At 45.3% G+C, this 22,208-nt stretch overlaps 2 protein-coding genes across 5 annotated transcripts in view; one reads left to right on the top strand and one right to left on the bottom strand.

Moving 5' to 3' along the window:
• Window positions 1-8,723: 8,723 nt before the first annotated feature.
• On the bottom strand, window positions 8,724-19,913 carry POLR2L (RNA polymerase II, I and III subunit L). 2 transcript variants are annotated; one of them, XM_053302791.1, is made up of 3 exons: window positions 19,660-19,913; window positions 16,652-16,753; window positions 8,724-9,156 (listed from the first exon to the last, which is right to left on the bottom strand). In XM_053302791.1, the coding sequence occupies exons 2-3, from the start codon at window positions 16,744-16,746 to the stop codon at window positions 9,048-9,050; spliced, it is 204 nt and encodes a 67-aa protein (XP_053158766.1). In that variant the 5' UTR covers window positions 16,747-16,753; window positions 19,660-19,913; the 3' UTR covers window positions 8,724-9,047. The 2 variants fall into 2 exon arrangements, with proteins under 2 accessions (XP_053158766.1, XP_053158689.1); XM_053302714.1 differs by having other exon boundaries at window positions 19,656-19,902.
• A 62-nt stretch (window positions 19,914-19,975) lies between these two features.
• The window catches only part of TSPAN4 (tetraspanin 4), a 923,335-nt gene continuing 921,102 nt past the window's right edge, over window positions 19,976-22,208 (top strand). For 2 of the 3 annotated variants that reach the window (XM_053302002.1, XM_053302099.1), the window contains exon 1: window positions 19,976-20,126. The gene's annotated coding sequence lies outside the window, so the exon portion shown is untranslated. The remainder of the gene's footprint in view (window positions 20,127-22,208) is intronic. The other variant, XM_053302289.1, reaches the window with a different exon arrangement.

Below are 22,208 nucleotides of genomic sequence, written 5' to 3'. Positions count from 1 at the left end.
TTGGAAGGGAGATAGGCCCGCGCTATATTGGGCAGAGTGGGCCAGAGCAACTCTCCCTGCCTTAAAGGCAGGGAGAGCCGTTCCGGCCATCCTGCCAATGCAGCGCAGGCCAATGGGTGGGGGATCTATCGGCCCCACTGTGTTGGCAGCGAGACCAGGAGTGGCTCTCCCTGCCTTTAAGGCAGGAAGAGTCACTCCGGCTGTGCTGCCGATGCAGCTCAGTGCCAATTTCTGCTCCGAATGGGGCCGTGCAGCCCTGTTTGGGACCGAAATAATGCCCCCCGCGTCTGACATCAGATGCAGGGGGCGTGTCTGGGGCCACCCTCATGGCCCCTGATTGTTGTCAGCCCGGGTTCTTTGAACCCGTTCGCCCAATGGTGGCTCCGCCCCTGAAACTGCGAGCCCTTTTACTAATACACACACATGCACACCTGGGGTTCACCCTGAGATCTTGAAAAATGCTTATTTAATTTGTGTACTTCAAGCTAGCAGGCAGGTCAACATTTCTCTATGGAAAACCATAGAACTGAGAGCCAAAGTTCTTAGTTCTGCCTTGGAAAAGAATTGCCTATCTACAGCTGATCACTGTGGATTACTCTATTGTTTTATGTCTGTCTTCTATCTTATGTCTACCTGCATCTGTGAAAGGAAGGTACAATAGGATTCTCACACATGAGTGTAAATATACACTCTACCCACATTTGTCTGTTCATCTGAATCTGTTTTTCAAGTAGGTATAAAAAACCACAGATATACTAAATGTGCATTTAAAAGAATAATCTGAACTGGCCCTCTGTCTTTCTTTTTAGGAGAGGAATAAAATTTCACTTATCACAGTGGGACTCCATTCACTGCCTGAAAAATAAGCACCACCATTTTGAAGACTGTAGTAAAGTACTCACTTCAAACATCTCTTACACAGGGAAAATGACCGGATCTTATTTTCCTTCCATTTACTAATTAAAGTGTCTACTTCCCTAACACCATACAGAATGGATGAGCCAGTAGATGCAGCTCATGCTTATTGACAATTCTTGAACCTCTTTAAGAAGAAGCAAGAGCATGTCCTCCACACTAATTAGTTTCAGAGCTTAATTGCTGGAACAGAAGCACTTATCTATACCTATATACATATTTAAAATCCACAGGGTCAAGTTCTCTTCTTGCTAATAGGGAGCTGGAACAAAATGTTTAGGGACCCATCCCATTTCATTTCTCAGGTGTGCACAGACACACACACACACAGACACACACACACATAGACACACACACAGCTGTTTCAGGGCATTGAACAGCACTGGTACAATATTATGCCAATATAGTGGTACTGAATTGGGAAGAGCCCTTCGCTAACATGTCTTCTCAGAACCCTTACAGGTACTGTGTCTTCAAGAGAACCCAACAAGAACGCCCACTTCACCATCCCAACTAGGGCTGCAAGGATGATGAGGTCCCCAGAGATAAGCCAATGAGGGGAGTAACCAAGCCCTACCCAGTGCCTGACTTTTTGCGGTGATGCCAGCCCACTCACCAAGAACCAATCTGGTGCTACCACCACCAAAGCAAGCCTCCCCCAAACCTACTCTTGTGGTGGAGAGAGGCAGCAGCCTGGAATCCTCTTTGGCAGCTGCACTGGTGACCTCTTTTAGTCTATAGCAATAATCGAATGCCCCTGCCCCATCATTGCAGGAAAAATGGCAGCCACTGAAGTGTGCTGGGCTGCTGTCCCACCACTAAAGAAAGATCCCATTAGGGCTTGGGGAGCCCAGCAAGGCAGCTGGTTGAGGGGATCCATGCATCCAGAGTTGGCCCTGGAAGGGTATTGCCTTCATTACCATATTCCCTCCTCAGGCAGAGTGGCTGGAACTGACAAAGGCACCACACGAACACTAGGGTGGCACCATGCTCATGCAATTACTGACTGTGCCTCCAGCTGTGTGTCACAGCTGCAGTGCTAACCATTGCTCATTACTCTCTGTTCTCCACAGGTAGTTCTCCAACAGCTGCAGAGGACTTCACTTCCCAAACACCCAATGCTATGCAGGCGACCCGAGAAACTCACAGCATGACCAGCAGCAGTGACCAACACGAGTCCAACTATTTCTCTATGGGGTTACCAATCTACATATTCTCTGTAAGTTCCATGACAGACAATGATGTAACAGGCGCAGCCAGGCCTAAATAACACCTGCTGTTTTCGTCTGCTATGCAACCTTCAAAAACACAGAAGTCCTGCTTAGGTGAGATGGCTGGCAGATCCAGGCATATGACTTCCTTTCAAATGCCACTATCTCTGATGCTGTTCATTAAGAGTGTTCATTCTGTTGCAGTTGTTGTTACTCCGTTGTCAGGGGCTAGCAGATAAGGATCCCTTTTTCATTTCTTACCTTAGCTGGCCTCAGGATGGGACTCTGAAGGACTAGGGGCCCTCTCTGCTTCCAGGGCTTTCTATAGCTTTCCCACTCTCTGACCTCATGACCTTTAACAAGGACAAGTCTCTTCTAGGTTCACAAACAACTGGGCCCCTACTACCATGAGGAAGTCAGGTGGGGAGGGGGATAGATAATAAGGGACGTTCGCTGCCCAGTCAACCTGACATGCAAAGGAGTTAGCTGGGACAGTTGGTGCAAATGGCAATCCCAGTCATGTGATTGGTCCACATAGAGCTCCCTCTCATTGGTTCAGCTGCTGCAGTTTCCAAGATGTGCCTCCAGCAAGGGCCTTTAACCAGGGCTTGAACCTGTGAGCTCTTGAACATGAGACCTGTGCTATTCCACACAGATAAGGTCGCACATGAAGCCTCTCTGTGCCCAGTATATGAGGCTGGGGCATGACAAGTTCCCTATGATGTGTCTTTTTCCTGTGGTGTAGTGGTTAAGAGCTGCTCTGTAGACTGGGCTATGTGGGTTTGAGAACTGCCCTCTCATTTTTTGCTTCGGACATGGGTAGTGCTGGCCAATCATACCAAAGTTGATTGATCATTGTTTTACTATTTCCCCCTAGCTGGGTTTGAACCTAGGTCACATCTGGATCGCTATGCAGTGAGCCACCAGTATCTTCCTGTGTCTGAGGGCAGTTAAACAGTACTGTCTACATTGGCTAGTAAAGGATCTCAGGGGTCTTTTCCAGGCCAGGGATTGCAGCTGGGTAGGAATGTGCACGAACCGGCCCGGAGGCCATTGTAGAGGCCTCCGAACTGGTTCCAATGTGGTGCAGTTTGGCGCTGGGTGTGTGTGTGGTTATTTAAGGGCAGGGGGTGCACTTACTCCTCCTGCCACTTTCCCCCCGCCGGCGTTCCTTTTTAAAAGCAGTTTTTGGGGCTGCAGCCTACCACCCTGCTGCCATTTTCGGCTGGAAGTACTGTGCGCACATTATGTGTTCCGGCCGGAAATGGGGGCAGGGGCAGCAGGGAGGTATGCTGCCGCCCCCAAAACTGCTTTTAAAAAAGGAGCACCGACGGGGGGAAAGCAGCAGGAGAAAGTGCACCCCCCGCCCTTAAAGAACCACCTCCTTGGTGCCGAACCCTGAAGGCACGGTTCCGTGCATACCGCTACAACTGGGACCTTCTACATGCAAAGCAGGTGCTCCACCACTGAGCTATGGCTCCAATTTTAAACCTCACTGCAGCATGGGTGTGGTGACCATTAGTGGTGCACATGGAACCAGCGCCCTTCGAGCCGATGGTGGTGGGGTAGCTTTAAGGAGGAGGAGGGTGCACTTACTCCCCCCCCCCGCAGCCGTGCTCTCCCCTCTGGTGCTCTGTGTAAAAATAGTCTGGTGGGGCAGCAGCATACCTCCTTGCCGCCCTGTTGATTCCCTGATCGGAAGTGCCCAGCTGCGTGCACACATGGTGGGCGCACACACATTGTGCACATGACATGCGCATGGGCACCAGCCACATCCAGTCAGGGGATCAATGGGGCAGCAAGGAGATATGCTGCTGCCCCGCCGGAATATGTTTACACAGAGCACCGGTGGCGGAAGCGCGGCGTGAGGGAAGCGCACCCTCCCGCATCCTTAAAGCTATCCCCTCCACCTTCGAACTGGCGAAACCACCAGTCTGTCCGGTTCAGAGGCCTGTAAAAGGGCCTCCAAACTGGTTCGTGCACATCCCTAGTGACCATGACAACAAAAGATGCTCGCACAGTATTTTCTACATGCGTAGATATGCCACTGACTAGTCTGTGGGGGTGCATGCTGAGGCACAGTGGTGACTGTCTTAGTAGGGCAATAAGACTGGGCTGAAAATAAAGCTATAAAATCCGCACATATTCTAAAAGCCAGGGGGTGTAGAGCTGAAAACAATGTAAAGGCTTTTTGCGTCATCTATACTGGCATACAGGAGCTGACACAATGTTGCTCCCTAAAGATGCAACTTTGGATGGGTAACTTGCAGACTCCGGAAACATATAGCCTTAGACAGAATGTTGTTTTTCCAGGCATTTTCCTAGATAATGTGGCAGGCGTACAAAACATAAGCTCTCCAACCAACTGTGAAACACAAATGCCAGAATTAATCACTTAATGCCCTTTGCATTAGGATAAAGCATGTGGTTTAAAATACAACAGAGCACTTTTAAACGAGGAACGGCTGAATGTCGGGGGTGGGGGGAAGGAGCAATCTCCCACATCCCAGCAATAACGAAAAAGGAAGCTTAAATTGTAAAGATTCATGGAACTGATGAGAATAATAATGACTAGGAGCTTAATAATGTTCCCAGATCAGTTTTGGTTTTTTTAAGAAGCAAATTGATAAAACCCAATTAAAGGAGTCTTGGCAAAAGTGGACCCCTACAAGGAAGAAGCTGTGCACAGCTAGCAGTCCCAGTAACTAAACATAAATCTGCAGTTTGTCTTCTCTATTTTCTCTCTCCATTACAAGCAAAGACAAATACACCAAAGTCATCGCTTATCTAGAGGCCAAGCCACACTGGTAGAAAAACAGATGATCCCCAAACTATTTGGCTATCAAGCATAAGAATTATTTTCCAATGTATGTTTTGTATCTACTAAGATGTGTAATTAGTGATGGACTGACTATATTATTTTATTTATTTTTTTACATTTATATACCTGTCTTCCTCCAAGGAGCCCAGAGTGGTGTACTACATACTTAAGTTTCTCCTCACAACACCCCTGTGAAGTGGGTTAGACTGAGAGAGAAGTGACTGGCTACACCACGCTGGCTCTGTTGGCTTATAAGCTGAAACAATACCAACAAGAAAAGGGGAGTTCTTGGTTAGTAGGACTGCTGATTCAGGAGTAGTGGGTATGGCCTGTTTTGCATGGAGCTCCACTCCTGAAGAATCAGGTTTTCATTTTTGGGGTGCTCCTGGATTAGATCTGCTCTTGCATGGCCAGGTAGGTAGGAACCCCTGCTAGCTTGGCAAAGAGGCACCTTTTAACGTGGTGATTCTCTTTATTTAGCAGGGGGAGAGTAATTGGCCCTATCCACCCCCAGCACAGTACCTCCAGTGACTGTTGGTATCTATATTGCATTTCTTTTTAGATTGTGAGCCCTCTGGGGACAGGGATCCATTTTATCTATATATTCAATTCTCTTGGGACATGCGTGCCCAGGATTTGGCGATGGAACTCTCGCGACAAGCTGCGAGAGTTCCGAAGTGAAGACTGAGGAGAGGGGGAAGAAAGTGCTGGCAGTGGCCTCTGGCCAGCCGGCGGGTGGAGGAGGGGGGAGAGAAAGGCGACAGTGGGCAGCAAGCGGGGGAAGAGAAAGGCGGTGGCGGGGCGAGAGAAAGGCAGAGGCGGGTGAGAGTTGGCAGCGGGCAGTGGGAGAGAAAGGTGGCGGTGGGCAGCGAGTGGGGGGAGAGAAATGCAGCGACGGGTAGAGGGAGAGAAAGGCGGTAGCGGGCGGGGGAGAGAAAGGCGGCGGCAGGCAGCAGGCGGGAGAGAAAGGCAGTGGCGGGCAGCGGGTGGGGGAGAGAAAGGCGGTGGCGGGCAGACGGGAGGGAGAAAAAACAGCGGCGGCAGGGCCCTTCTTGGCTCTGTGTAGGGGGAGGAACGGGAGAGGACGGCGGCTAGAGAGCGCAGGCCGGAGGGAAGGGGAAGAGAGAAGAGACTGGCGGCAGGAGGGAGGGGGAAACAGCCGGCCCCAAAGCACCGCACAGATCCTCTGTGTGGGGTTGGCTAGTTTATTTGTTATTTCTCTGTGTAAACCGCCCTGAGCTATTTTTGGAAGGGCTCAGAATAAATAGAAATCAAATAATTAAATAAATAGTGACTGCTGCCCAGAGTGCTGATATGTCAACTACATCCTTTCTTGGAAAGGGCGGATCTGGCCACTGTCACAGAGACCAGGCCAGATTACTCAGTATGAGGCTTTCTCTAAAACATGTTCAGAAACTTCAGCACATGCAAAATGCAGCAAGTAGTCTTGACAAGGGCTGGGTTTCTTGGAACACATGATCTCATTAATGTACCAACTCTTCCTTTCAGTTTCTGAGCCCAATTCCAAGTGTCGGTTATTACCTTTAAAGCCCTACATGGCTCAGGAGCTGGATACTCAAGAGTATTATCTTCTCCCATGCTACCCTGCCTGCCCACACAGATTGTCGGGCAAGGCCCTGCTCCATGTTCACTGCCTGTAGAAGCAGTTGATGAGCATGTAAAAAAAGTGCTTGTGGAGGTCAGACTAAGAAGCTCCCTCCCTTGGGGATGTCTTGGCCCACTCTTTGGTGGCATCTGAAAAAAATAATCAAATGCCTCCTTGGAGGCATTTAAATACCATTTTCATGGCATTTACATGTCAAGTGAAGGCTGTTTTGTCTGGCACACATGGCATGAAACGTTTCCTGGCCTTCTGCAAGTCTCTTTTGCTGGCATATTTCATTTATCGTAAATTGTGGCGTTAGCCACCATGGGTGTTCACACAGGAAACAGAAACATAGGAAACATAGGAAGCTGCTACATACTGAGTCCGACCATTGGTCTATCCAGCTCAGTATTGTCTTCACAGACAGGCAGCAGCTTCTCCAAGGTTGCAGGCAGGAATCTCTCTCAGCCCTATGTTGGAGAAGCCAGGGAGGGAACTTGAAACCTTCTACTCTTCCGGAGCAGCTCCATCCCCTGAGGGGAAGATCTTCCAGTGCTCACACATCTAGTCTCCCTTTCATATGCTACCAGGGCAGACCCTGCTTAGCTAAGGGGACAGGTCATGCTTGCTACCACAAGGCCAGCTCTCCTGCCAATGACAAGATGTAAAGGCAGGGTATAAATATTTCAAACAAAGCTACCCTACCAAGGCAATATGCATAGGGTTCTCAAAGTCCCCCATCAAAGCACTCACCAGACCCAAATTCACTCAACTACAGCAAGGTTGCTTCATCACTGGCCTTCAGTCCGTGCCCACTTGATTTCTAACAGACCATTGAGCAGATTCCTCTTCACTGCAGTTTTATTTATTAAATTAAGGAAGCTTTAGGTTAAATCAGGCAGCTGTTATGAGATCTCCTGGCCTTGAAAAGATAGTATTTATTTAAAATGTATAGTTATCCTGTCCCTTATGACTCAAGGGTAAGAAATAATTTTAATATTCAATGTAAGTGAAAAGGTAGGATAATCCTCCACTTTCTCAGTCACTAAGTAACACTTCTCACAAAAAACCTCTTGCATTGCTTCCATAATACATTTAGACCCAGCCTATACAGAAGCTTTACAGAAAGGCTAGAACACCTCTGTGTACACACTTGCTACTTGAATTTGACATATAGTGGGATTTCAATATTCTTGAATATATTGTCAACTAAAGGTGAAATTTCTCAGTATCTTGCCAAATTAATAGTGTATTGTGTCTGAGAGGTGAAATTTCATGGCTTCCTTTTGTTGTTTAGCGAGAGGCTGTTCTTTTCCTGTATTCAGGCAGCAATGGCACTTAACAGCTAAAGAAATGACAGCCCTCTAAGTATTCATTTGCTAATCTTACTAAGTTGACAAACAATTGTTCCAAGCACTGATACATACAAAATAGATGCAATACCCTACTCTACTCTAATAAAGATATGCAAGCCTTTGAGTTACATCAGGTGCTAAATCGGGATGAACAGTTGATGAAGAGATGTATTACTTGAAAGCATGCACATATTTGTATCTCTTATTAATGTCATGGTTCTGAGTTATGCTGTACTAGTTAAACATCTAATGCTCTTCTCTTCCTGAGAGTAATGATTCCTAGAACTTGCATAGGCAAGAGAGCACCTCTCAGCTACTCGGAATTCCTGTGGCTGCACAACTACTTTCTACATCTGTATCTTACTTCACTGCTCTGGAAAATGGACTGCCAGTTATATGACATGTGAGAGAAATGGAAAGATGATTGTGTTAGCAATATATACCAGCAGTTTTGAGGATGTTCCCTCAGTTTCAGCAGAAGAGAATGAGTTTGATTGATAATGCTCCTCCCATCTTTTTACCCACAGACCTGCTTTTCTAGGCAAGCAAAATTCACCTTCCATTTTTATTCATTTTTGAGAGCTCACCCCATGGCACTTGTCACTCAGCTAGATCTCATCAAGTCTTTAAGATAATTTAATATAATGCAGTAGTGTGGATGAATACTAGAGACAATCCCCACCCCAAGGCTGATAGATGCCATGAGTGAGCTATCTGAAAGACATTAGTGTGCATTTAGCATACTCCTGTTTCTTGAATGAGTTTTACAGGGACAGAATGCAGGGGTGGAAGTCCTTACAACAATACAAGCAAGCTATATTTAAAAGCTTTATTAACATTGATGCCAATAACTCAAAGCACAGTTAAAAATGTTCACCATTCTGCAAAATCCATGGGATTCTGATGAACTTCCATCCCAGTTTTAATTAAAACGGCAGTCCCCAACTGTGTGTAAGTGGATTTCATCTTTCAGTAATTTCTTTTTAAGAGGTTAGTGACTGGGGCAGTAGTGTGGCCAGGGAATGAAGAGTGAAATTCCTTACTGGGCATGATCTGTATCTGTAACCCCAGCAGTTTAGTGTCAGAATTTCTAGTAGTTTTCTGGTCCATACAAGTGTGGTATCAAATGTTCTTCCTATTTATTTTTCCAGAGGGGCATAATTCAGGAGCTTCTCAATCAGATCCACGTGGGCAAGCAGCATTCTTCGACAGCAGTATCTCTTCAGACCCAGAGCATCTAAGGCATCACTAGGAATGAATAAAAGCAAGAAAAAATTTTTTAACAGCAGAAGCATGCTAAAACCAGAATCCAGTTGATTAGAGGCAAAAATATTCAAGGCCTTGCCCATAAAACAGCAAGAGAAATATCTTGACAGTGTATCTTAACAAGGCCTGTCTAACCACAAACAGGGATTTTTGTTCTGTTCTAAGAACTGAGGCTGAAAAATGCTGAAAAATTACATGCTTGCAAGTCTGTGGGTTGGTTTACATGTCAACCTCTTAACAAGGCAGCAAATACAGGTAACAGGGTGTTACATGCCCCATTTTAGCCCCTAGAAGGGAGGGGCTGCTTTCTCTGAAAAGCCGGAACAGGCAATCATTACCAGAGAGGACTTCTAGTATTTCTTTATCTTCTTGTCATGCCTTTGGTTAGGGATCCATCACCACACACAGTCCTGGCTTCTAGCAACCTTCAGAAGCATCTTCTAGTCTTCTCTTTCTTTCTGCCCTCCTCCAAATCTAACAGTGACTCACTCACTCTGGAGATTTTTCAGGAGAATAGCAGATGCTGCCAGAGCAGAGAATTGGTTTTTGGGGTGTGTGGTGTGGGTGGAAAAGAGACACAATGACAGACGTTGCTGTCAGTCACTGCTAAAATCAGAACTGTTATGGTGGTGACAGCAGCAGCAGCGATCCTTCCCAAGGTACAACAAGGAGGTTAGCAAATATTAGAAGCACTTTCCAATAATGGTTGCTTGTTTTGGGTGGGGGAAAGAGGTCCTTTATCCTTCTCTTGTAGCCTGCTTGACACAAGTACGGAGTACATTCTATAGGTAGGGTATCTAATTACGAGGTGAATGCATGAACCAGCCCAACGAGAATATAAATGTGTAAACTGACTCAACAATGCTACTTGCAGATGATTATTTCAGTACAGCAAACTTTGGGCAACTACTCAGCTACGCTTGCTGGGAGAACTTTGTGCTGAAATCACTGGCACTGTAGGATCAAGGAGTTTGTTTCTGAAGAAACACCAAGTAGGATGGTTCTATGACACATACCTACATCACAGATCCTTTCCAAACACAATACTTCAGAAATTTAGCACACAGATATTTTAAAACTATAAAGATTAATCAAGTGGTCCTTGCACACCTCAGCTTGCAATCTAAAAGCAGAAAAGAATCCAAGAAATCTGAAAAAGAGTATGCAGATGATTTATGAAGTAAGAACAGAAGCTCAGAAATGAAAACTAAAAGGAATTAATTAAGAGAGTAGGCAACAGTATCAAAAGCAAGCAACAGAAACAGAACCAAAGAAAGGACTTTATTATTTGCTAAGAGAAAACATTAAACATTTTGGTAAGGGCAGCACACAGTGAAAAGAACAAAGACCAGATTGAAAAAGGAAAGAGAGTGAATTAGCAGCAAGAAATTTAAGACAGCAGGAGAAAACTACTTTTCCCAGTAGCCTGGAGAAAACGAAAAAAGAGAAATTGGATGATTGCTGCACCGAGAAGATGCATTCAGAGAAGGATGCCTGTGCATTAAAACACTTTACAGGACTTGTAAAACTTACTTTTAAAAACCATCAGCAATATATATATTATGATGGGTGGTGTGGATGCACACAAAACTTGCCTGAGTGATGTATCTCCTCCCTTGAGGTCCCCGTCAGAGATAGATAGATAGATAGAGAGAGTGTGGAGGGGGTGGGTAAGTTTGCCTTCATTGAAATATAGCTCCACCTCCCCTCTTACTCCACCCCCGGAATAAAAAGGAGTCATTCATTTACATGGGAGAATATAAAGGTGTGCAATTGGACATTGTTGGGAATAGGTCTAGATCTGTTCCCTCTGTCTGGTGACCCTAGCCACTGAGAATGAAACGTGGTATGTGCCTAGTCCAATGCACAGTTCTCCATCTTCAACCTTCTTGATGGAATGTTCAACAAATGGAACAGAATGTTAGCAGCTGGTGTTAGATAGACTTGCTCACATCTTCCCCAGTGGTCTCCAAGTTTAGGTCTTGCCATTCAGCCTCTACCTTACAAAGAAGCTTCTCGGGATCACTTTTTAGCTCAGATTCTATTAGTTTCTATACCCCCTAATTTCAGGCTTATTAGCTGGGACCCACATGGCTAGGCTGTTGGGCAGCAGCAGAAATTGAGAGTTTCACAGTTTTATTAATGTACATTGTGGCATATAAGAATACAATAAATTCCACATTTATTAAAAAAATTCTGCTCTTGAATTTGTGATAGGGTCATGGACATACAAAGAATAAGCTTCCATTTCCATGAAGTGTCAAAAGTAATTAACAACCAGTATGAGATGCGAACCACTCACAAATCAAGTAGGTAGAAGCTATAAAATCAAAGTAGGAAACTGATGAACATAAAATGGTACTGCTTGACCTTGGAGACCTCCAGCACAGACACTAGATTCCCTCATATTCTCAATACAGTGAATGACTTCACAGGTCATACTGTACTTTCAAATGTTTTGATAGAGGCTCAAAGATTTCTCAATATTAAAGTGCTTTTATCAGTGTTGTTAGCATACTTAACCTCTACAAGGTCTGCAAAATCATTTAGCACTAGCAAAACATTTTAAAATAAATCCCCATGCACTGATCATGGTCCCATTTTTTAAAAAGTTATAAGGGTACATATTTAAGCTAGAGTAACAGTTAAACACAACTTGAATAAGCTCTTGAATATTTTCTCCTTCTCTAGTACAGTATTACAGATGACTGCCTAAAGAAAACCAACACATGTGAAAAACAGCATTTCTAAATACTGCAGAAACCCTGCCTCCTTAGACAAGCAGATTATTCAGTTTACCTGACCCATTTTTTCCTACAAGCAATGATTTTAACTATATTTGACATATAGATCTGCCCTGAAAATTGTCAGAAGGCAGTTAGCTAAAATAAGACAGCTTTGCTGCTCAGTGATGGGAGTGAGGACTCAGATATGCATTGTCTGCCCACTTGGTTAATGTAAAGTCATACAATAAATTACAAGAGGATCAGATTTATGCCCAAGGCATGTACCTATTCAGGTGCATTTATCATACAAATATTATACTAAGACACTACTTAATCTCAAATTCTATGTCCATAAATTCAAATTCTGTATTCTAGCAAAACAGCCCTGATAAACTACAACCAGAAGCAATAAAACCAAGTGAAGGAAATGGTGGACACAGCAACAAGACAAAACAACATGTAGTGTCTCTCTAGACTAGTTAGCTAAGGAAACAAGCTTTAAAAAAACCACCTTTTCTGCTATGGTTTGACACCATAAAGCCACTCATTATTATTAGAAAAGCACCTATGAGCTGAATGATGATTACTTGGGATTGAATATAATGATATACAGGCTGCATTCAGATGTCATGTTCTTTGATCATCTACAGAATGGTTTTCCAGACAGAGAAGGAGAAGTGGCCCAAGTGGTCACTCCTCCCCTCACTCACCCTGTTTAATCAGGGGCACACCTAGGTAATTTTGGAGCCCGGACCTGAAGGGTTTGGAAGTTGTTGTTTTTTTTGAGGGGGGGAGTTACATTTTTAAAAAAAATATTTTTCAACTGCCACTGTGTGGTGGGGATGGTAGCAGAGATGGGGGTGGCCGGTGGGGTGCGGGCTCTCGAGGGGAGACCGAGGCAAGGGAGGCGGCTGCAAAAGCTTCTTCCTTGAGCCTGCTTGCTGCTCAAAATGACAGGTCGGGCCATTTCCAATCCATTTCAGGGCTCTCTGAACACACGTGTGCATGAACAGAGAGTCCCTAAATGGGCTGAAAATGGGCTGACCTGTCATTTGGGTGGCAGGCAGGCTCAGAGCAGGAGCTCTTGCCACCACCTCTGCCTCCTCTCGAGTGCCTGTCCCCTACCAGGCACCCCCATTTCTGTCACCATCCCCACTGCACAGTGGCGGCTGAAAAAAGTTTTCTAAAAAAGATTTAATGCTTGGAGGGTGCGGGGAAGTGGTAGGGCTCTGGGGAGGCCCCCACTCCGGAGACAGGAGGCTACGGACCAGATCCCCAAGATCCTTGGCAAAGTGCACCTCTGTGTTTAATAGAATACTTCATTGTTTAACCAAACTATCTGACATGATGTCCAAACCAACAAAACACTGGGCCCTGTCAGGCACAACACGGAGCCACGGAAGCCTCTAACCAAGCTTCTGGGAAAAAGTGAAGAATTTTCTCCACAGACGACTGACAACAGCCTGGTTGGTTTTGCTGCCAGGTGGTTTCTTGGGCCCTGCCATCAGCATTTGCCAAAACCATAGTTGTTACATGGCTGCTCTGTGCTCACCTCTCTTGCTAAGGAAGGAGAGCTGGTCTTGTGGTAGCAAGCATGAACTGTCCCCTTTGCTAAGCAGGGTCCACTTTGGTTTGCATTTGAATGTGAGATTACATGTAAGCACTGTAAGATACTGTATTCGCCTTAGGAGAGGAGACTGCTCTGGCAAGAGCACTTGCATGCTTCCATATAGAAGGTTCCACGTTCCTCGCCAGCATCTCCAAGATAGGTCTGAGAGAGATTCTTGCCTGTAACCTTGGAGAAGCTGTTGCCAGTCTGTGTAGACAATACTGAGCTAAATGGACCAATGATCTGACTTGGTAAAAAGCAGCTTTCTATGTTCCTATGTAAGCTGAGAATAAACAACAGGGGAGGCTGGTTCAGTGGCATTCAGTGTTCCCTCTAACAAGGATTACCAGATGTAGTTGACTACAACTCCCATAATCCCCAAGCAAAACCCATTGCAACTGGGGATTCTGGGAGTTGTAGTCAATAACATCTGGGAATTCCTGTTAGAGGGAACATTGGTGACATTTCAACCATGCTTAAAACAAATCAACTACAAACCTTGTGTACAAATATCAGCTCGTTTGGCAAAACTGAACCTCAGGTGTATTTAGTGGTGCGTTCGGGTGGGAAAGCACAGTGGGGATTCTCAAATTCAACCGAGGTTCTACAACGCATCTGAAAGCACCCATAGTCTTAGAGAATTCACAAAACCAGCATTCCAGACCAGGGCACCAGTTTGCAATCCTGGTTTGAATGGATTACTCAAAAAGGTTGCTCTCTTTTTTCAAGGAGAAACCACTTTGCTGTTCATGGCAATCTGTGGTTTGATAAACCAGGAAGTGCTCTACTAAAAGGGGTTTGTGAGGGGAGGAGTGAGTGCTTATGCCCATGGTTCATTCCCAATTCTTCAAACAACTGATGATTGGAGAATGTGACATCTGAATGCAGCCACTCAAACACTTTTGACAGACAGATATTCAATTATAGGATGCCAAACATGAACATCAGAGAAACACTTCTGTACTATTCTATATTGTTTGTGCATCTGAAACTAACTCTGTTGGAAAAAGAGGTATTGAACTACTAGTGGTATCATTGATCAGACCACACAGCACAGCCTTAATACTTTCCTTTTAATAGGATCAACATGACACAGTAGAAATTCATGTGCTTAAATGAAAAAACTTCTTTCAAGTTATCAGATTTAAACCAAGTATCATATATCACTGGTCTATGGAAGGAGAGCTGGTTTTGTAGCAGCAAGCATGAATTGTCCTCTTTGCCAAGCAGATCCGCCCTGGTTGCATTTGAATGGAAAACTACATGTGAGCACTATAAGTTATTCCCCTTAGGGGGTGGGGCTGCTCTCGGAAGAGCATCTGCATGCTTGGGTGCAGAAGGTTCCAACCTCCCTCCTTGGCATCTCCTGACCTAGATAGTGCTGAGAGAGACTTCTGCCTGCAACCTTGGATAAGTAGCTGCCAGTCTGTGTCGATTATGCTGAGATAGATGGACCAATGGTCTGACTTGGTATCAGTGTTCCCTCTAACAGGGATTCCCAGATGTTGTTGACTACAACTCCCATAATCCCCAGCAAAATGCCACTGCAGCTGGGGATGCTGGGAGTTGTAGTGAACAACATCTGAGAATCCCTGTTAGAGGTTACGGTGCTTGGTATATGGCAGCTTCCTATGCTCCCTATGTAACAACTCATTGGTATCCTAAGCATTCCGGCACCATTTAAAATATGCCAAGATAAAGTTTTCAGCTTCCCTTTAAAAGCTTGTAGCTCGTGCAACTGCAGAAAAACTTTACTGGAAGTGTGAGAGAAGTGCAGATACTAGCAGACATGTAAAATGAATCTTTTAATTTGTTACAGGATCCCAGGTTTTCTAAGAACTCAAATGTTCTTGAAGATATAGCAGGCATGATGGGACCTGTCACTTCTCAATAAGTTGAAAATTGTTTCCTGAAAAATGAATCTTATCAACAGAAATAAGAAAGAGCTGTGTAGAAACATCACATTGAAAAACAAAAGATGGGTGACATCATCTGTGTATTGATTTTTTGCCATGTCATATGGCAAGGCCATGTCATAGCAACAAATATGATTGACTGCTTGAATATAAATGCTCAAAGATGGTCTGTTCTTCAAGTTCTAACCATCTGAGAGAGACTGAAATGCTCTTAACTTTGTTTAACATATGCTTCTCATTTGTATGTTTTATTTCCGAGAAAACACACTTAAAGTTTAGTACTGTAAAACTGAGACTAACCATCTACAAAACACTAATTTCACAAGCAAGGGAATGCATTGCTCAGTTTCCCACCCTTTCAAAGCGATTTATGCCCTATTAGTCCTAGCCCCCCACCCTTAGTCCTGACCCATTCCCTGACAAAGACTGTAACAGAGAAGTTATCTGTAAAAATAGAGATAAACCCAAGTTACACAGACTTCAACATGCAGATCAAGCATGTTTATGTAAGTTTCATAATTCAGGTACAGTATGTTGCTTTAACTATAGAACTCAACCTTTTGTGTTAAGCCATCTCTAAGGTAGGATCAGAATAGTTTAAAATGCCTCCAAAATCATGTCCAAATACTAACAATAGAGTACTTTTATCCAAATCAGTTGTCAGATTTAAGGAAGATATCCTTGCTTAATCACAAAGCCATCAAAGATTTATTTTACATAATGTTAGCAGCTGTTGACTGGGAAGTGTTATGCCACTTATTTAACATTCTACATGTCCTTGGATTAGGGTAATTAAGGGAATGCCTTCCCCTCTTAAATTCCCAGTCTGCCAAAAACATCAACTGAGGCTACCTAATGAGCTCAGTTAATAGTTGGTTAAAATATTATTTCAGAAGGCATGAGACAGTCTTCATTGTGTGCTGCTTTAATCTTACTATTCAAGTATGTCTCTTGTACAGTTTTCATCTTTTAACTAGTGATGAGATTTTATGCTGATTTACCACTATGTATCTTTTTTGTAAAGTACTTTGGGAGGCAAGGTAAAACTACAACAACTAAAAAAAGGAGTGCCTTACTCATGATAAAATAACCACAGGATAAAATGCTCAATGCAAAACCTTACATGAATGAGCCCTAGGTTTCCCCTGGTGTACACATGTTTATGGGTAGTTATCTTAGAACAGCTGTGGGGCGGGGGAGCAAGAGTGTAAGAAGAGAGCACCTACCCTTCTGTGTATTCTGCTTGTAAAAGGCCAAGATATGCCTCCCATTTGTTTCCAACTATTTTGCCACAAGTGAAGCATCTCACAGGTATTATCATTTTACACCTAGGAAAACATTAGCAAGAGGAAAAAACAGAAAGCACACGATCAGATGTATTCAAGAACTTATTTAGGGTACAGTCCATCCAAAGCTAAACAATTAGGCTCCGAAAGAATAATTTCATATCTTGCCCTAGCCAAGTAGTAAGGATTTTAATGGAATTGCAATGGTTTATTCTGCACAAACCTACACACGTGGACAAATGTGTTGGTACACCTCCACAAAAAAAGAAGAACCCACAATGGTCTCTGAAATAACTTGAAACTGACAAATGTAATTGGCACCCATCATTGTTTATTCCGCATTTAACAAAATCAGACTTTGCTGATTTTTTGAGAGTTTTGATGCAACAGAATATTTCAAATAATAACACAAATGAAAATGGCATGGACAAAAATGATGGGACCCTTAACCTAATATTTTGTTGCACAACCTTTAGAGACAATCACTGCAAACAAGCGATTCCTGTAGCTCTCAATGAGACGCCTGCATCTGTCAACAGGTAGCTTGGCCCACTCTTCCTGAGCAAACTGCTCCAGCTGTGTCAGGTTTGAAGTGTGCCTTCTCCAGACTGCATGTTTCAGTTCTTTCCATTTGCCCATGTGAACCTGCCAGGGCCCTCCGCTAATCATTTCAGGCCCTGCTCATGGTCCCACCCCTAACAGAGATCCGTTTGGCAGGTAATAGAGACAGGGCCTTTTAGGTTGTAGCCCCTCGGCTAGGGATGTGCATGGACTGGTCCGGAGCCCACTCTAAGGGCCTCCGGGCCGGTCTGGACCTGGGGCTGGTTTGGTGGTTTGACGCTGGGGGGAAGGTGTACTTACCCCTCCCACCGCTTTTCCTCCTCCAGCGCTCCCGGTTTTTAAGGCATTTGGGGCGGCAGGGTACCTCCCTGCTGCCCCTTCCTTGGCTAAAAGCTTCAAAAAGCGGACTGCACATACACAGACTGCACATGCATGTCCTGTGCGTGCATCAGACGTGTGCGTGACACACGGGACACACGAACATGACGCGCACATGAGGCATGCGCATGCACAGTCCACCTTCTGAAGCTTTTAGCCAAGGAACGGGAGAAGGGGCGGCAGGGAGGTACTCTGCCACCCCAAATGCCTTAAAAAACTAGGAGTGCTGGAGGAGGAAAAGTGGACACCCTCCCCCGCCCTTAAAGAGTCCCCCACCCCAGTGCCAGACCGCGGAGGTGCGGTTCCATGCACATCACTACTCTCGGCTTTGGAACGCCCTCCCTGAGGAGCTTCACCATGCACCCTCCCTCAGCGTTTTTAAAAAACAACTTTAAAAAACCATCTTTTTAAAGACGCTTTTTAATGCTCCATCTTTGGTTATATCTGTAGTTTGGTTCTTTAGTTTTTATAATTCTCAATTTTTAGCTTTTAAAATAACTTTTAATTTGAAACTTAATTCTGATTGTGGTTATAGCATGGACTTTTAACTTGTTTCCTTAATTTGGTTAATTTAATTAGTTTTATTTTGCATTGTATCTATTTTATTGTTGTGATCTGCCCCGAGCAGTAGTGTATTGGAAGGGCAGTGTATAAGTATTTTAAGTAATAAATAAATTGTAAATAATTTTAAAGCTTACCCATAGTTGTTATGGGTCTTTTTTTTGTGAGCTATCCCAAGTAAATGGTGTGTGGAGGATTTTCTTTAGACTCAACTACCTACGTTTGATGATTGAAAAGATGAATAGGGTGTGTGTGTGTGTGTGTATATATATATATATATATATATATGGATGGCATGCATGAGCCAATTTTGGAAGGGCGGTATAAAAATTGAATGAATGAATGAATGTGCTGCAGCAAGTCCCTTCCCCTCAGTTTGAGCCAGAAGTCAAGTTCTGCACAACTGGACCACCGCATTCGTAAGGGAAAATTCAGTCAAATGTGATTTATCTCACCATAAGCAACAATGTGATAGGATGAGATACCCCAAACACAGTTCTCCATCTACGCAACTCTTAAAAGGCACAGAAGCCTCCTAATGATATGGACTTGGCACTTCTGGCTACTGGCTTTGGAGGTGGGAGGCACCCCAAGCTCAAAGGCCTGCTCAGCCACAAAACCCTCTCAGTCCCGATGGGCTTATTAGAAAGAGAAAACAGAGCAATTTAGGCTGTAATGCATGCTTATTGGGCTGAGAATAGTCTCAATGAAATCAGTGTTACTTTTTAGTCTTTAGGCTGCTAATAGATTTACTGGCAGCAGCTTTTGTGGTCTAGACTCTGGCACAGAGGGCTCAAGTCCATGAAAGTTTCTGCCACAATCAATCTATTAGTTCAGCGGTGGCCAACCTAAGATCCTGCAGTTGCTGCTGGACTACAACTCCCATCATCCCCAGCCGCAAAGCACCGCAGTTCGGGTCGGGACAATGCGAGTCTGTAGTCCAACAACAGCAGGAGAACCACAGGTTGGCCACCCCTTTGTTAGCCTTTCTTCGCTGTGTGTCTGGTATTGAAGACTCTTCTTTCCAGTAGGGCTGCAATACCCTTATTCTCTTGAGAAAGAAGCGGGTTAGCGGGATACAGACGTGGAGCGATTAAAATGGAAAGGGGGGGGGGAGAGAAGAGAAATGAAACCGCCTCCGCGAACCGAAACCGGTTTGTGCCCATGGAAACGGTTTCAGTGCACTTCGCGCCCTTTCCTCCTCCTCCTCCTGGATAATCCTGATAAGAAAAAGAGCGAAATAATAATAGCAGCAGCGACACCAACAGCAAACCCACGCCGCAGCTATTTTTACACCTCCGCCCCTACTCTTGCCAGGCTGCCTTGGGTCAGGGGAAGGGAAGCCGCGGCAATAACCGCCCGAGAGCAACCGAACCGGAGCGCAAGGCACGACTTATTTCTACTGCGGAAAAATAAACACAATTTGAACGGCCGACACACATACCTACAGGACACACAACACGCTGAACACACGCCACGTTTGTGTCCCTGGTACCACGCTGCCGCCGCTCCACGCTTTGCAGCCGTCACGCCCCCTCCTCTCTAGGCACTACCATTACACCATGGTGTAGAGAGAGCAGTTTCCTACTCTCCTCAGCCTACTTTAGCTTTGCAGTGCGCTAAAGGACAACAACAATAAGTACCCATCAAGAACAGTACACTGTATGCGTGGTTGGGAAATCATGATTTTCCTTAGAAAAACCCTTCCCGAGAACATGGAATGGTACATTCCGAATGGTACGGCATCGCGCTTGGCTCAAGATAATCACGTTCGTCGAAAGCTTCGCGATTCTCGTGCGCTGCGCTGTGCTGTGCTGAGTGGCAGCTGGGGCGTTCGGATTGCATTGCAGAGCGTTGAGTCTAGGCTGCAGGAGCAGCTGGGATCCGAGATTGGAAGCAGCGGTTGAAGCGTCAGGTATCTCTTTGCATTCCTTGCTGTCGCGCTCTTGGCAGACACTTGTTGCCAGAGTTCTGAAGGAGAGTTTAAAGGGACGGATGTTTTTCTCCCCCCGTGTGCTGATTTGCGCAACTGGTGGGGTTGGAAAGTGCAACTGGTGGTGATGTCGTTTAAGCCCTTTCAAGTTTTTCCTGCCGGTGGGAAGAACGTCGGGAGTGGGGAAGAACGCGGGAGGGGGGCACGTGAAACGCTTTTTGCGGCTCCAAGTCTTTGCTAGTCTGTTGTTACTCTGTGTGGGAACACTGCTGGTTTCCTATTCCAGCTGTGGCGATTTTCTTTAGCGGCTCTGCCAGAGCCTGCTCAGGTTCGAGGCTTGCTGTGTGCCTTGGGGAAAGGATGCCTGGAAGGCGGGCGACTACCAGGTCTCGGCGATATTTTAAGCAACGACGAAGGGGAACTTTAAGATGGAAACGCGTAGCCAACCCCCGCCCCAACCCTGCTCCTGCATTTTCGCGTCGAGAAGCCAGCGACTGTTCATGGTCATTAATTCCACCTCTTTCTCAAATACTGCCCAGCGCTCGGTCGTCTTGGGAGAAGGCTTTGCAATTCCGAGGGAGGGCTTCTCCATCCTTCCGACGGCGTGTTAACTTGATGGATCCGGTGGCTGCTGGTGTCACGCGAAAACTTGCCCAATATAGATCTTCATCTGGCGCTGCTCTCCAAAGCCCTTGGGGGGGGGAGGGTTATAAATCGGGACTCGGGAGCCACGACCGCCCTCCTCTTCGGAGGAAAACAAACCGATTTGCATCTGGCACCTCGGGTCTTAGCCGGCAGCACGATTCGGTGCATCTTTGCTCGCAAGTCAGTTTAACAGATGCCAACAAGATTTACTCTCCCATAAGTATGCGTAGGCTTTCAGCCTTGCTGTGTAAATGCTTAGGATGCGATCCTTGGCATGCCAAGATAAACGGGTTTTTTGTTTTTAGAAAGCAGTGGAAGCTGCTTGAAGCTGCTGCTTCCAAGTAGAGCTGCAATCCTACGCACGCTTTCTGGGTTGTGGGTTCTGTGGGAGTGACTTCCCGAGTAACACTGCATAGGATCGGGTTGCACTGTGTTCCTTACATTTGTAATCCCATCCTTCTTTCAAGGAGCTCAGGGGGGCGTACACGGGGCCCACCCATTTTATCTTCACAACAATCCTGTGAGGTAGACTAGGCTGATAGGCAGTAACTGACCCAAGGTCACCCAGTGAAGTCCATGGCTGAGTGGGGAGTTGGAGTTGAACCTGGGGCTTTCTGCGGGGGTAGGGCTGCTAAATGGAATTATTTTCCAGAGTGCTGGTTTTGGTTTGTGTGTGTGTGTGTGTGTGTGTGTGTGTGTGAGAGAGAGAGAGAGAGAGAGAGAGAGAGATTCTGCCTTTGTGTTAGAGTGGAATTAAATAATGCTAGCTTTATACAGGGGGAAGAAATCTAGTTTTGACTTACTCTGCAGTGGTGCTATTGAAGTTAGTGGGACTACTCTAGTGGGACTTAGTCTTCGTGGGACTAAGTTACTTGACTGCAGTCTTGCTGGTCACCCTCCTTAGTAGAACTCTTATTCCGTTCCTTCTCAACTTGGCTGAAGTGCATGGGTGTGGTGTGTTTTACTTTTTCTAGAGTGACTTTGGCTTTCAGCCACTTCGGCCACAGTGGAGTCTCCTTTTTAAAGGGTGAGATTTACTCAAGTGTACTTAGAACAAAATGTTCCAGCTTCAGAGGGATTAGAATGTAATGTTTGCAGGATTGTGTCCAATAGTAATATTTCATCTGGGAGAGAGTATTAAATCATGTGGGGGTCGGGGGTGCTGGTGGGAAGAATGGAACAGAGTCTCTCTGCAAGTGGCAAGGTATGCTTCACAGAATTCCATGTGTCTTCAGGCAAAGCCCCGGAGTATCGTATTTCTTGATTTCCCAATAGTATCTTTCAGTATGCTTGGTATTTCAAAACAGTGAGGTGGTTGTTTGGGGTTCTCATTCTGCAGATGTTTTATGTGAAGCTGCCCTCCGTGTCCACTTACTAGGCAGTAAGTTGCATTGAACTCAGTGGGTTTTCATCTCTGAG

Source organism: Hemicordylus capensis, chromosome 1 (assembly GCF_027244095.1).
Source record: "Hemicordylus capensis ecotype Gifberg chromosome 1, rHemCap1.1.pri, whole genome shotgun sequence".
NCBI lineage: Eukaryota > Metazoa > Chordata > Lepidosauria > Squamata > Cordylidae > Hemicordylus > Hemicordylus capensis.
The sequence above is the reverse complement of the archived record's forward strand: the minus strand, read 5'-3'. Positions and strand labels throughout refer to the sequence as shown.